The sequence below is a fragment of the Typopeltis vanoorti genome, chromosome 19 (genome assembly GCF_054136105.1).
Source record: "Typopeltis vanoorti isolate ZY-2024b chromosome 19, IOZ_Tvanoo_1.0, whole genome shotgun sequence".
Classification (NCBI taxonomy): Eukaryota; Metazoa; Arthropoda; class Arachnida; order Uropygi; family Thelyphonidae; genus Typopeltis; species Typopeltis vanoorti.
The window spans coordinates 92081914-92095933 of NC_143567.1; the positions used below are offsets into that span (position 1 = coordinate 92081914).

Consider the following 14020-nt stretch of genomic DNA (forward strand, 5'->3'; position numbering starts at 1 on the left):
TTAACTATGTTGCTTGTATAACAGTTGGAAAATTTTACCTATAAAGCCCATGATTTCACGTGTTGGAGACCAATTCATACGTCCTTCATTTCTTTCTCCCCTTCAGCATGAACTGACTATTCTTGGCAAGTTTCCAAGTGAAGATCTCTAAAGCGTGGGCATACTATACCTCGATAAGCATGCGAGTCCACTTTTGACTTCTGATCATATTTTGTGACAACAGTCAACTATTTTGGACTGTTCTTTCAAATACTTGCTAGTCTATGTGTCACTGCTGAATGCACTGGTCTAGTTGGCACATGACATTTCAGTTTGGTTTCAAGATTTTTTTTTTAAACTGGATTGAGATTGTAGTTGTGCAGGCAAGTCAAATTTTTATTATAAATTTTCATGAAGTCACTTTGTGGGAGGTTTCAACTACATATATTGAAATAAGCTCACTCAAACAGTTAGCATTTACAATACCCTCTAGCAAAAAAAAAAAAAAAAAATCTCCTTCCTTGTTCACTACTACCCTTAAGTAATTTCCAGGGCAGTCTCTCACCCTCATCCTCCATTTTCTATCTGAAAAATTCCTTCATTAACTTCAATATCATTAGTCTCTTTTCCACTCTTCACTAAACTGTAATTTACATTTCCTCATAACTGATTTTCTAGTGTTAGAATATTACCTTTAGTTATGAGGCTCATCTATACTCACTTTAGATTTTCTCATTACATTAGAAATCCATAAACAAATATGCAGAGTAGTCAATGTACAGTTTCACCAGTATCTTGTACAGTGGTACAACCACCTTATCTATACTTAGCACTGCATTCGTTAACCTAGCAGCAGTGCACTACATAGTCCTTGCATCACCTACAACATGCCTTCTGAACTTCAAGCCTTTGTTGATCAGCATCTGTCCTTTGGCGTACAGTTCTAACAATACAGTGCACAGACTTTATATCTTGCACTTTATTAAAATCAAGTGTGCTTATTTGTCCAAGCTAAGGCTTGGGAAATCTTAAAGTGAGTGTCAAAATCCATTCTTATAACTCCAACTTTACATCAGAAAACAAACTGAATATACCCCCCCCCTCCTAACCCATGAATCCACATGAAGCACTATTACTGTACTATTCAGCATTATTTATTAATGCTATTTCATTTGGATTCATGGGTTAGGAGGGGGTTACTGTCCTGTTATTTTCAGACAAGTCATCTATTCATTAACTAATCTCCCATTATATTCCTCAGTTTATAACACTAACTTGACATATAGCACCCTGTCAATGGCCTTCATAAAGTCCAAAAATGTCTCAATGAATCTCCACTTTATTCCATACATCTGTCATTTATTCACAGAATGCAAGTAGATTACTACATCAAGATATTAGAGATTTGTCTGAAAATACCAGGACAGTAACCTGGTACCACTACAGTACTATTCAACATTTATTAATGGTATTTCATGTGGATTCATGGGTTTGGGGGGGGGGGGGTTATATTCAGTTTGTTTGCTGATATAAAGTTGGAGAGCTATAAGAAGGGATTTTGACAGAACTCCCTTCAAGATTTTCCAAAGACAGCTTAGACAATCTTGGACTGATATCTATCAATTATCCTGCATTCTATTTCTAGCCAAAAACAGAATGCAGGATGATTGATAGATATCAGTCCAAGATTGCTTCACACACACACCCTTTATACTGCATCTATGCAGTATAAAGGGACTATAGCAATAACCAGTCAGGTATGAATGCTTAGGCATTGATTATTATACTTTTTTTGGAGGAGAAAAAGTATCTAGGGATAATAATACTTAACTGTAGTTATTAAATTGGACCAATATTTTGCTTAGTCACCAAGGCATCTTCATAGGCACAAAGAAAAACTATTTGTGTATACAAGCACACCAATAATAGGAAGACAAAGATTAAGTGTAAAAAGGTAGGATCCTAACGTCCTAGTTGGCACCCTCTATAAGTGCAGTAATAGGCACTTGCTCTCCTTCAACTAAAGGTCAAGCTAATCATCTTCCACATTTCTGGGAAAAACAGACCTTCAACGGGAGCAGCACGATCCCACCACTATGCCCATGGAGGGTGGCAGCTAGGACTTTAGGATCCTGCCTTTTTTTTAACACTGTCTTTAACTTCATATTGGTTTGCTGGCATGCACAAATAGTGCATTTCCTTATGCCCATGAAGATACTCTGATGACCAAGGTGAAATACTGTTTAATAATTTAATAACTAAAAAATTTATTATTCCTAGACATGTATTTTCTAACTGTGAATGTAACAAATCATGTCATATGACATGATACAGTGAAAAAAAGATAGGGTGTGTTCTGTAAAACATTCATAACGTAGAAAACATTCCATTATCCAGAAGACATATCTATCAGCATTCATCCTTCTGACACTACAATAAAAGATATGCCAGGAGAAACAGCTCCAAATAATTACAGCTCTACTATCAAACTAACTTCATAACTGAGCTGATGCCAAGGAATTCTCTAAGTATCAGCAATGTCAACATTCACTCACTCATCTGATTAACAAAGAATAATTCTTTATTATTATCAACACTAGACCTCCATGAAGTCAAAAGACTCACTGCAGGAGGCAAACACTGTTACACACACACACACACACACACACACACACACAAAGCCCAACAAACTGTGCTTTAATCAAATTCAATGTATTTGCATTCACCACAATGTCAGGCAACACATTCCACTGACCAAGAACCTACTCTTTATACCTTGCTCACACCCTCCAAGTATGTTTCCTTCTTCTACCCCCTTCCCCCACTCTAGAAAAAATTTCTTCCGCATTAATACCAACCAACAATTGTTGACTGTTGTAAAGAATAACTTCTTGACTGTTCTAGTTATTTCAACTATGTGTAGCTTCCCGTCCATAAAAATCAAGACTGTGTACAGCTGCTCACATAATGTCCTAACCCCTGTAACTGAATTCCTGCTTGACAATTTCCACCCTTCCAAGCACTTTGTTCATTAGTTTTCTGGTCTTCCTGTGTATTTCTTGAATAAAGTAATACTATTTATCATCACAACATGGCTTAGTTTTTGTTAGCCAATACAGACTTTTACCAATGTCAAAAGTGGATGATATTGATAACATTTTACAATATGGCTTTGAGTTGGAATATTATTCTCCACCTGTAAATTAACAATATTCAGATGTATGATCACCTCTAAAAATATCTATCTGCTTATATATCTTAACCTATATGTGACAGGAATGTACATATGTTGCTCACAACAGGAAGAATTCTAATACTTATCAAAAGTATAGTGTGTAAACAAATTAAGATCTCTGTGAGCACATTATGGAATATCTATTGTAGAAAGTATTTTTAACTTGGGTATAGTTATGTTAAAGATACCAAGTAATTTTAAACCTGGTTTTACTCCATTTTTTCCAAGTAAGCAAACAGACAAAATGTCAAGTTTGCGCCTGCAATATATGCAAGACTAGCTGATCCCACAGGTAGTGCAAGACCAAGGCAACTCGTGGTAGAAGTGGAGCAAGCTCTGATCAATAAATTAGTGATCAGAGTTTGCTCCACTTCTACCATGAGTTGCCTTGGTCTTGCACTACCTGTGGGATCAGCTAGTCTTGCATATATTGCAAGCGCAAACTTGACATTTTGTCTGTTTGCTTACTTGGAAAAAAATTGAGTAAAACCAGGTTTAAAACTACTTGGTATCTTTAACATATGGAATATCTATTTCACAAATTAGAATATGCAGAGCATAATCAACTTAAAATGGTGCAAATACAGCATATCTAATACATAAATTATAATCTATTATGCACTACATCATTGCTGGTTTGAGAGTGGACAGCACTTCCACTCACCAACCAATAAATCGTGGGGTTTCAATGTCCCTATGGATGCTTGAGAATGTCTAGAAGGTGGAGATGAATTTCATTACCTGGTGCAAGATCACTACCCTGCTTATTAGAGATCCAAAGTGACTCAGAAGAAATTATGTTTGGTCTCTAGAGCAGAGTTCCCTTAGCCCACCACACAGCACTAATGTGTAATCGGTTTACTAGCTTTTGTAGATGGGATTTACAAAAATCAGCAAAATTATAACTATATTTTGCAAAAGTAATACTGTATTATGAAGATTAGATGATGGTAAGTAATGCAGCGCATACAAGTTTATAATATTTATTTTCACTCAAGTCTATGAAGTCAGATTCATTGTTAGAGCTTTCACTTGGCAAAACACAACATATTGAGCTATAAATTGATTCTAATTCTTAGCTTTCAAAACTCACCACCAATGCATTTTGTTCATCTACTCCATGCGAAAAAAAAAAAAAAATTACTCATCATTGCTCTCCACAGCAAACTGTTACTTAACATTCTAGATGGCATTTCATTTTCCCCTTTCATCCTTCCATGTACGTATAAATCCCTCCTCGGCAACTTAGATGTCTATCCATCACTTCATTTCTACAAGTTTACATTTCTTTAACCTCTTCCCATAATCACCATTCTGGACTTGTCCTCATGTTGTTTTAATTACTCATCTCAGCACCCTTCTAGAGTTTCTACATCATAATAGAAACGATGCTACTGAAGTAGAACACAGTAGTCCATAACCATCTCCTTGTCTCTACTTCTGTGCTCTTTATTTGCAGCAATGTACTGTGGAGTTTTTGCAATGCACCCTCTGAACATGAGGCCACTGTCAGCCATCACCCCCCCCCCCAGAGGCCATCTCATCTATCTCCTGGAGCACACTTCCAATATAATACAGAATTATACCTTTAAACTCCCAAGTGGTATTGCATTTTGGAAGATTAAATCTTTCAAAAGGGAATTTAACATAAACATTACTCCTTATAATGTTTTACAACTGTGCATCATCAGCAAACTGGACATCCCATTAATCCACAAGGAATATTAACAAATAAGATAAAGAGTAGGGGCCTAAGAACAGAATCCTGTAGCATGCTGGTTACTTTTTTTTTTTTTTTTATGCCCTTGTACCTCTTACTTCATACAACATTCTAACTAATGGATACTTATTCTTCAAACTGCACATCAAAAAATTAAACATCTTATTACATATTTGTAAATGCACTTCTCATAGCAAAATTGATTAGTACATGAATTTGCTATGAGATGCGCAAATATTTTAATATGCACGAAGCTTACCCAATCACAATACTAATGTGGGTGGGCTTAAAATATAGATTTACAACCTATATTTTAGATACCTGTTTAAAACAAAAATATTAAACTTTTAATATAAATAAAATATAAACCTATTTGTGAGTGGGAGTCACATAGCACATACAATGCATCAACTTTTTTTTTTTTTTTTTTTTAATAAAGTGATCTCAGTTATCTAATTTTCAAATAACAACCTTCAATTCACCAACTTTTGAATGGATTAGTATGTCAACAGACTTCTGGTACAGTACCAAGAAATGGTACCATCACTTAATCAACTCTTCAGTTATTTCATTGGCAAACTGATTTCTCACTGCAGCTGAATAATTGAAAGATTACTGTATTTTACTGCTTGCGAAGAATTAATTAGTTCCAATCTCAACTCAATGGATAAATTTCATAGGTGTATTATGGTACATTCAAAATAACTGAATCTGGAATTACTTATACAATAATTACAATGCCCCATTCAGGAAGGTTTGTCTCAAAACCACTTACCGCTGAAAGTTTATCAATGTTTTTACATCTCTTGTGTAGCACCCAGAGGAGAAGCATCAGCAATGGAGCCAAGCTTACTGTAATCACAATTGGTAGAATTGTAGATGTTATGTCGAATCCTTGGCTAACCTTCCCATTGTCCTGCGCAGTGCCCTTTCCTGGAGGAACCGGGAAAATTGTGGGGATACTTCCCTCTCCAGCGGTGGAGATGGTTGTGGTAGAGGTGGAGGAGGGTGAGGGGTACGGGGACCTCGGGGTGGGGACATTCTTCTTGATGGAGTAGTCAGGAGAGGAGGCGGTGCCGGAGGAGTCAGGTAAGGAGGGTATGTTGGTATCATTTGGCCACGGATAAGCTGGAAATGGCTGTAACCTTGTATCTTCTCTGATAGGGGGATGACTGGTACTGAAAGGAACTTCAATGGTAGGTTCTTGAGGAATGCTGCCAGACTCTGTAACCCTGACATATACTTCAATCTTTGCCTATGTAAAGAAAACAGTACATTACAGATTGAAATTAGTCTTTTCATTTATTTATTTATTTAGCTTGTGATAAGTTTCATAAGATTATTTCCTTCACCTTAGTATGCTGATTACTTCAAATTTATCATAACATGAAACAGTGGAAGTAATGATCATGTCTAAGTAGAAACAAAGAATGTAACCTAATATCCTAGAGTAGCTGAACTAATTATTATTATTATTATTATTATTCAGGCCTTCATGGAGTCGAAAGACTCATCGCAGGAGGTCCTTCCTTAGGAAACAAAGTCTATCAAGACTCCTTAAACTCATTGACTGTTCTCGCTCTCACCACTCTATCAGGCAATGTATTCCACGGTTCAACCACCCTCCATACAAAGAAACCACTACTTGCCCTGTTGCTCACAGCTTCCTTTCGTAACTTCCAGGGATGGCCCCTTGTCATCACTCCTTCCCACTGTTCAACCAAGTGAAAGAACTCCCCAATGTCAACCCTGTAACTACCTCTGAGCAGTTTAAAAATCTCAATCATATCGCCTCTCCTTCTATCTACCAAATTCTGCAGTTCCACATTCTCTCAGCAGATCCTCATAACTAACATTGTACAGTCCTGAAACCATCTTTGTCATCCGTCTTTGTACCCTTTCCACAGTTAATTTATCCCCTTCAAATCCTGGGGACCAAATCTGAGAACAATAGTTTAAGTGTGGTCTGATCAGGGTCTTATACAACGGAATGATCTCTGCAGGCCAGCGTCCTTCTCATTATTGCAGCAATCCTCTGTGTTACCTTCACCACCTTTGCAATATGTCCCTTGAATTTCAGGTTTCTATCAATCATCAACCCCCAGATCTCATCTCCCCTACTTCCTCCAGTATAGCTCCTCCAATAGAGTATGCAGCGTCCCAAACCTCAAGACCTTACATTTTGCTGCATTAAATCAACACCCCCATTCATTTGCCCATCTGTCTAGCTTATTTAAATCTCTTGCAGGGCTACCACATCTGTACTATTGCTAATAACCCTTCCCAGTTCACATCATCCGCAAACAACTGAATATCCCCCTGTAATCCACTGCCAATGTCATTGATATAAGGTTAAACAATATAGGTCCCAGTACTGAGCCCTGTGGGACCCCACTTGTAACCTTCTGTCTCCTTGAAATTGCCCCACCATACACAACTCTCTGATACCTATTGGACAGCCAATTCCAAATCCAGTTGACCAACCTGACATCCAAACCCATGTGCTGCAACTTAAATATCAGCTTATCATGTGGCACCCTGTCAGCCTTTGCTAAATCCAAGAAAATGGCAGTATATGCCTTTCCCTCATCTACTGCTCTTGTAACTTTATTATAAAAGGCTAGCATATTAAAAACGAGCGCCCCTTAAGAAATCCATGTTGACGCTCACAGATAACATTACCCTCATCTGCCGAATGCTGTATACGGTCCATTAATTTCTCCAAGATCTTAACAACTACTGATGACACACAAACTGGTCTATAATTAGACACTTCCAGTCTGCTACTTCCCTTATGCAATGGCACTATCTTACCTTCCTTCTATTCCCTGGGCACCTTTCCCATAGCCAGACTTTCGTTGAAAAGCCAGGTCAAAGGAGCTGTCAGTTCTTTATCATATTCTCTCAAAACTCGTGGTGAAATACCATCCGGTCCCACAGCTTTACTTTACTGACATCCAGAGTACTCAGTATTTGGAATACACTCTCCTCCTGCACCTCTAAACCTCGAACCTGCTCTATCCATCTAGTATTAAAATTTACTCCTCCAGGATGAAATACTCCAATAAAGTGTTCATTGAACAATTTCATTATGTCCTCTGCATCAGTCACTCTATTCCCATTTCTATCCCAAAATATCATTCTTCCACAATCATTTCTCCTCCTACTGGCCACATAGCTAAAAAAATTCCCTAATATTTTCTTTGGATCTTTGGGCTAGTCTTGCCTTCCTTACCATACTAGTCACTCTCCTGGCCTGTGTCTTATATTCTTCATGCATCTGCTCTTCAGCTGTCTCCTTATATCTCTTCCATAGCCTCTTTTTCACATGCAGTTCCTGTTTAATATTCTTTGTCATCCACTTTACACCAAATTGTGTCTGCTTCTTCGCTTGTGGAATACAGCTTACTATTGCTGCTAACAAATATTCCTTCGCAATTTCCCAAGCACTAATGATATCCCAGCCTTCCAATTTCTCTCTCCAAGAAACTTCCCAAAGTTGATATCTAAGACTATTATAATCACCTGCCTTATAATTCCACATATGTTTCCATCTCTTTGATACTCCTGCATGTCTATTCATCTTCCAAGTCAAAACCATATAGTCACTCTCTCCAACTGGTGGCATCTCAGTAATTATCAACTCTTCTGATGCTATGATCAAATCCAAAACTCTTGAACCTCTTGTTTCCTCTATTACATGTTGCCTAAGACATTTATCCTCAAGAATTCTAGAAATTCCATTCCCTTATTACTACATGCATCATCCTCTCCCCAATTTATACCGCTGTAGTTAAAATCTCCCGTAACAATCATTCTTCTTGCACTTGCCAAGCTCAAATGTCTAAATATCGCCTGGTCCCCACTTTCTGTGCTCCTTGGTTTGTAGCAACACCCCACTAAATATCCTGTCTTGCCCACCTCTACCTCACACTATATGCTTTCAAAATTATTAGTGTCTCTGCCTTCCAAAGCCTCCACTATTAGAGGACTTATCATAAGCAGTACTCCACCACAATGCTTTCCCTTCCTATCCTGCTGAAAAATGCTGTATCCTGCTACTTTTATTCCTGTTATTATATTCTCTTCTATCAACCACGTTTCAGTGATCCCAATAATCTTTGGCCAGGCTGATGCTATCAGTACCACCAATTCCTCTCCTTTATTCCAAATACTCCTGGCATTAGTAGAAAGCATAAAAATGCCACTGTTTCTATACCTAGCATTATCCCCTCTAGATTCCACTGGGCTCAGCGTTACCTGATGTCGTCCCCCCTTCTCCCAAGTGCCCATTTCCACAAGAGGCCACCCTCGCTACCATCCATCCTGGGTATTCTAGTTTCCCTGCATTGACACTGAGGCAACACGCACACTATCTTTCCTCTCTGCGTTTTCTTTTGTACCACCTTAAGCAAGAATCTCATATCTCTCACTGCACAATTTACATTGCCTTTCAAGTCATTCGTTCCTACCATCACAATCATCTCATCCACCCTTTCACCCCTCTTAATTGCCATAGCCACACTTCCTATCGTTCCACCAGGCAAACACTCCTCACGCATCCCATCTTGCACACCACGGATCATTGAGTCCCCATACATTACACCTCTTACCACCCTGTTCCTTGATTGCTCACCTGCATCTCTCTCTCTCCTCTAACCCTTTCTGTGTTCCCCTACTTACCTGCCTTCCTGACATCACTCTATCACTGGTTCCAGCGCTCCCTCATATTCTTCTCATTCCCTCTCTCCTACTGTTCCCATTCTCTCCTCTTCTACCATTCCCATAACTCCCTCTCTTCTACTGTTCCTATTCTCTCCTCTTCTATCATTCCCATAACTCTCTCTCACTCCTACTCTGATTTGCCTTGCATTCATCCCTTCCATTCACCTAATCTCATCTTCCACACTTCTCATCTCATTCCCTAGACATTCCAACTGCTCTTTCAGCTCATCTATCTCTCTCTCTCTCTCTGCAAGTCAGCTACTCTTGTTGCCATTCCTCCTAGATCTAGATCTAGGATGAATTCTAGATCTAATGTTTGAAATCCTACAAGTACAAATTCTGAAACCTCAGAGATACTATTAATTATCAGATATAGATGGAATCACAAGAGGTTAGTTCTTAGATGTGATACTTTGGTCTTCAATTTAAGTGAATTCATCACCTTCCATAACAATACATTACTCAGCCACTGCTATGAAAAAAATTCCTCTAATAAAAACCTGTTATATTCTCTTCTGTCAACCACATCTCAGTGATCCCAATAATCTTTCGTTCAAGTAAATACAAGTAAATTCAGTAATACTCAAATATTTTTATATAAAAAGCCAAGTTTATCATTTGAGTTATCCACTTTAAAAATTTTAAAATTCACTGAATTTTGAGAGAATAAATATTACTAAGAACATCAAGTATGCTTGGGAGTTTTGTGGTAGTCTTCATTAGTGAGTTTGGACAAATTTTGTAGTTCCTTTACATAAAGGTAGCTGCAAAGCAAAATGCAGCAAATTATAGTTATATGAAAAAAAAAAAAAAAATGACCTAGCAGTATACTCTTCTTCTTCTGGTTCCCATCTGCCATACGGCCGCGGGAGGGTAGCTATATGCTACCATTCTAGGGAGAGATGATTATGAGCAAGGTGGTTTCCCGTTGCCTTCCTTGCCGTAAGTATTTATGACTGTAACCTGTGGGTTCACGGGGCCGGTTTGCCTGCTTGCAGGATGAAAAACCCCAGATAAACTGGCGGAAAAAACCCTGCTGCCCACGCCCAAGACCGGCTAACTTGACTATGGCTGAGGAAGATCCTTAAGCTCCTCACGTCGTGGACGGGAATCAAACCTAGGACACTCCTTCCCCAGGCATATGGTTGCGAAGCGCAAAGCCACTAGGCTAACCGCGCGGACTAGCAGTATACAAGATTGTTTAAACTGATTTTAAATCATGGATCTGAGAAGTGCATTACAAAACAGTTCATCAATGACTAGAAATCAGATGATTCTATTATCCATGACAGAACTGTATTGCAAATGAAGCTATCAGAAAAGAGCTTGACAGTGTTAATATTCAAGGGTGTAAGCAGAGCTAATCTATGATGATATGGTCAGTTACAATAGGAGATGACAAATTAGCAAAGCAGTTGTGAAACAAAAAAGCAGGATAAAGACTAAGAGTAAGATACTGAGATGTAGTTTGGGAGTGCTTTAAAGACTGAAATTTGCCTTCCCCCCATGAGTGTGTGTGTGTGTGTGTGTGTGTGTGTGGGAATACCAAATATTGCCACCAGAAAATAACAAGGAACACATGAAAATATTTGATAAAACAGCAGATCCCATTATCCATGATTATGTTTTGAGTGATTAAGGTAACAACCCTACCATGTAGAACTTATCTCAACAAAAATTTGTTATGTATATGTAACAAGGACCAATTTTTTGTGCAATCATGCTTTATTAGATACTAGATAGAAATACTAAATCATAGCTTTTTAGCAAAATGCACAAAAATCAGTGTAAGGTATAAATTAGCATAAGCACTCACAATGAATTAGACTGTATAATGCCTTTCTCAGGAAGTAGAATAATTTTTAAACTGCAAAATAATATTAAGTTTTTAAAATCAACTTACCGAATGATGACCATCATTAGCAGTTATAAATAAGTAGTAATCACTTCCAGCCTGTAAAAAGAAAATTGAGATGTCAAATGATTTGCAATATTACTATAACAATAATTCAAATTAAATCTTACCAAAAATATACCTGAAATTATGGAGACTGACCAAAAAGCAAGCCACAATTAACTCGGATTTTTCCCATGAAAAGTAGAAATTTGAGTTAGTCATGAAATTTATCTATAGCAAATTGAACCATCTTTTGTCTAAACTTGTAATATAAAATATATTGTAGAAAGCAGTGGTTTCCATTGTGATGCAGAAACTATGGAGTGGATCCAGAGACAAATGACTAAGGCAATATCTGAACTAGAATGTTAGTTATAAGAAATGTCGAGGAAGTGTAAATTATTATTATTATTATTTGATACCTCCAGGGAGTCCAAAGACTCATCGAGGGAGGGCACCTACTCCACAACTCTGTCTCAACCAACTGACTGCAACTACGTTTGAAGTGTTTACACTTGGTTAGACTATAATTTATATATTCAGTTTAATACTTTATCCAAGTGTAAGCAAACAAAGTTTGCGCCTGAAGTATCTTCAGGACTAGGGCAACTCGAGGTAAAAGGTGGTATAAGTTCTCATCACTTGCCTTAGTATCTCCCATAATGCAAAGCACATCTCCTTGTGGACATGTATAATGCTATGCATTAAGGGAAGGGCCACTACCCAGACCAGTTTCGACCTTTATTGAGGTCTCATCAGTGGGAGCCAGACCCAGAGGTGGTGATACCAAGGTGGAAGTAATGAAGAAGTCATATTTACCTATACAAGTTGCCAAAAGTTGTCACACTTTATTATTAAATTACTTCTGTAGGAAAGTGTGAAACCCCACTCACAATTTCATCCTCTGGTGAAATGATCAGATCTAAAACTCTCAATCTCAACCCTTTAAGGGACAACATGGTTTTTGAAGGATAATTCTTGCCTTAGTAACTTACTTTCTATATTAAAGTAATAATGGTGGAGTTGGATAAAGGAAATCCTTACTCAGTGATACTGTTGGACTTTGCAAAGGTATCTGACAGGATTCCACACAGAACTCTGTTGCATAAATTGGAGCAAATGGGAATGGATCCAAAGCTGGTGATTTGGATTAGAGGCTGGCTGTTGGCCGAGTCCAGGAGAAGGTATGTGACTGGTGTACCTTAGGGCTTGGTACTTAGTCATCTGTTGTTTAGTTTGTATATTAATTATATTAGAAATAATCTGAAAGGAAATATCCACTTGTTTGCTGATGATGCAAAATTGAGAAGAGCAATAGTCAATTCAAATGATGTAGATATCTTGCAAGATGACTTTAAATAGGCCGGTGTTATGGGCCTATGGCCCATAACGTAAATAGCTGTCAGTTTAACGTGACTAAGTGTAAGGTGTCACTTTGGGAGGATGAGATCACATGCTATGTACTATATTAATGGAACTGAACTGCAAGAATTTTGATGAGGCAAGGGACTTAGGGATTATTGTGGACAGAGAACTAATGATCGTTAAAGAACACACTGACAAGCAGGGATAGGGAAGTTATTGTTCCATGTTATAAGGCATTAATAAGACCACATTTGGATCATTGCACACAGATCTGGTCACCTGAATTTCTTGGTGATGAAGAAATGGTGGAGAGGATCCAGAAGCAAGTTACAAAGATTATTGTAGGTCTGTGGAATGTTTCCTATGAGGAAAGATTGAAGGTCTGTGGGCTCCAAAAACTAGCTGATAGATGTAAGAGATCAGATATGATAGAAGATTATAAATTATTAAAGGGATTTTATAGGATTGATACTGATGACTTTTTTCTGAGCAGTGCAGAAAGGGAGGGAACAAGGGGTCATTCTTGGAGATTGTGTGAGTGTGGTTAACAAGGGTGCAGGGCCAGTGGAGGTTTTGTGGGGGCCTCAGGAAAGGTTATTAGCGGGCTCCCAAAATATTTGCAAAAAAAGAATTTTTTATCAAAAAAAATCATATAATTTTATTAAACATAATTTACAAACATTAAATACATATACTAAAATATTTCCCATATCAATATATCTCTGAAACATCAAAAATTCTTTTATCAAGTTTTTTTATAAATTTGAAAGTGCAGGGCCCTTCTGAGCGTGGGGCCTCGGTATGAGACCCAAAAAACTGACATCTGAGCCAGCTCTGCAAGGGCATTAAGACTAGATTTTTTGCTTGGAGGATGGTGAATGCATTACCAGAGGTGGCTGTTAATGCTTTGTCTGTTAATGAATTTAAGGAGAAGTATGATAGGTATTGTGTGAATAATGGTTAGTGTGTCAATGTAGAATCTTCTGCAATGAGCCTTCTGACAGCATGGAGACACTGTTATAATAATATATTATTACGTAGCACTTCCTGAAGTGAATCCAAGAATTCATTGCAGGAGGGCACTGCTCCACTGTGCTAC

The 14020-nt window shown here is 37.9% G+C and overlaps 1 protein-coding gene across 1 annotated transcript in view; it reads right to left on the reverse strand.

The window, feature by feature from the left end:
• The window catches only part of LOC150096341 (tyrosine kinase receptor Cad96Ca-like), a 106148-nt gene that overhangs the window by 41258 nt on the left and 50870 nt on the right, over window positions 1-14020 (reverse strand). The window contains exons 4-5 of the mRNA XM_090409035.1: window positions 11563-11613; window positions 5710-6189 (exon numbers count right to left, since the gene is read on the reverse strand). Of these exons, the coding sequence (XP_090265161.1) occupies window positions 5710-6189; window positions 11563-11613 (531 nt within the window). The remainder of the gene's footprint in view (window positions 1-5709; window positions 6190-11562; window positions 11614-14020) is intronic.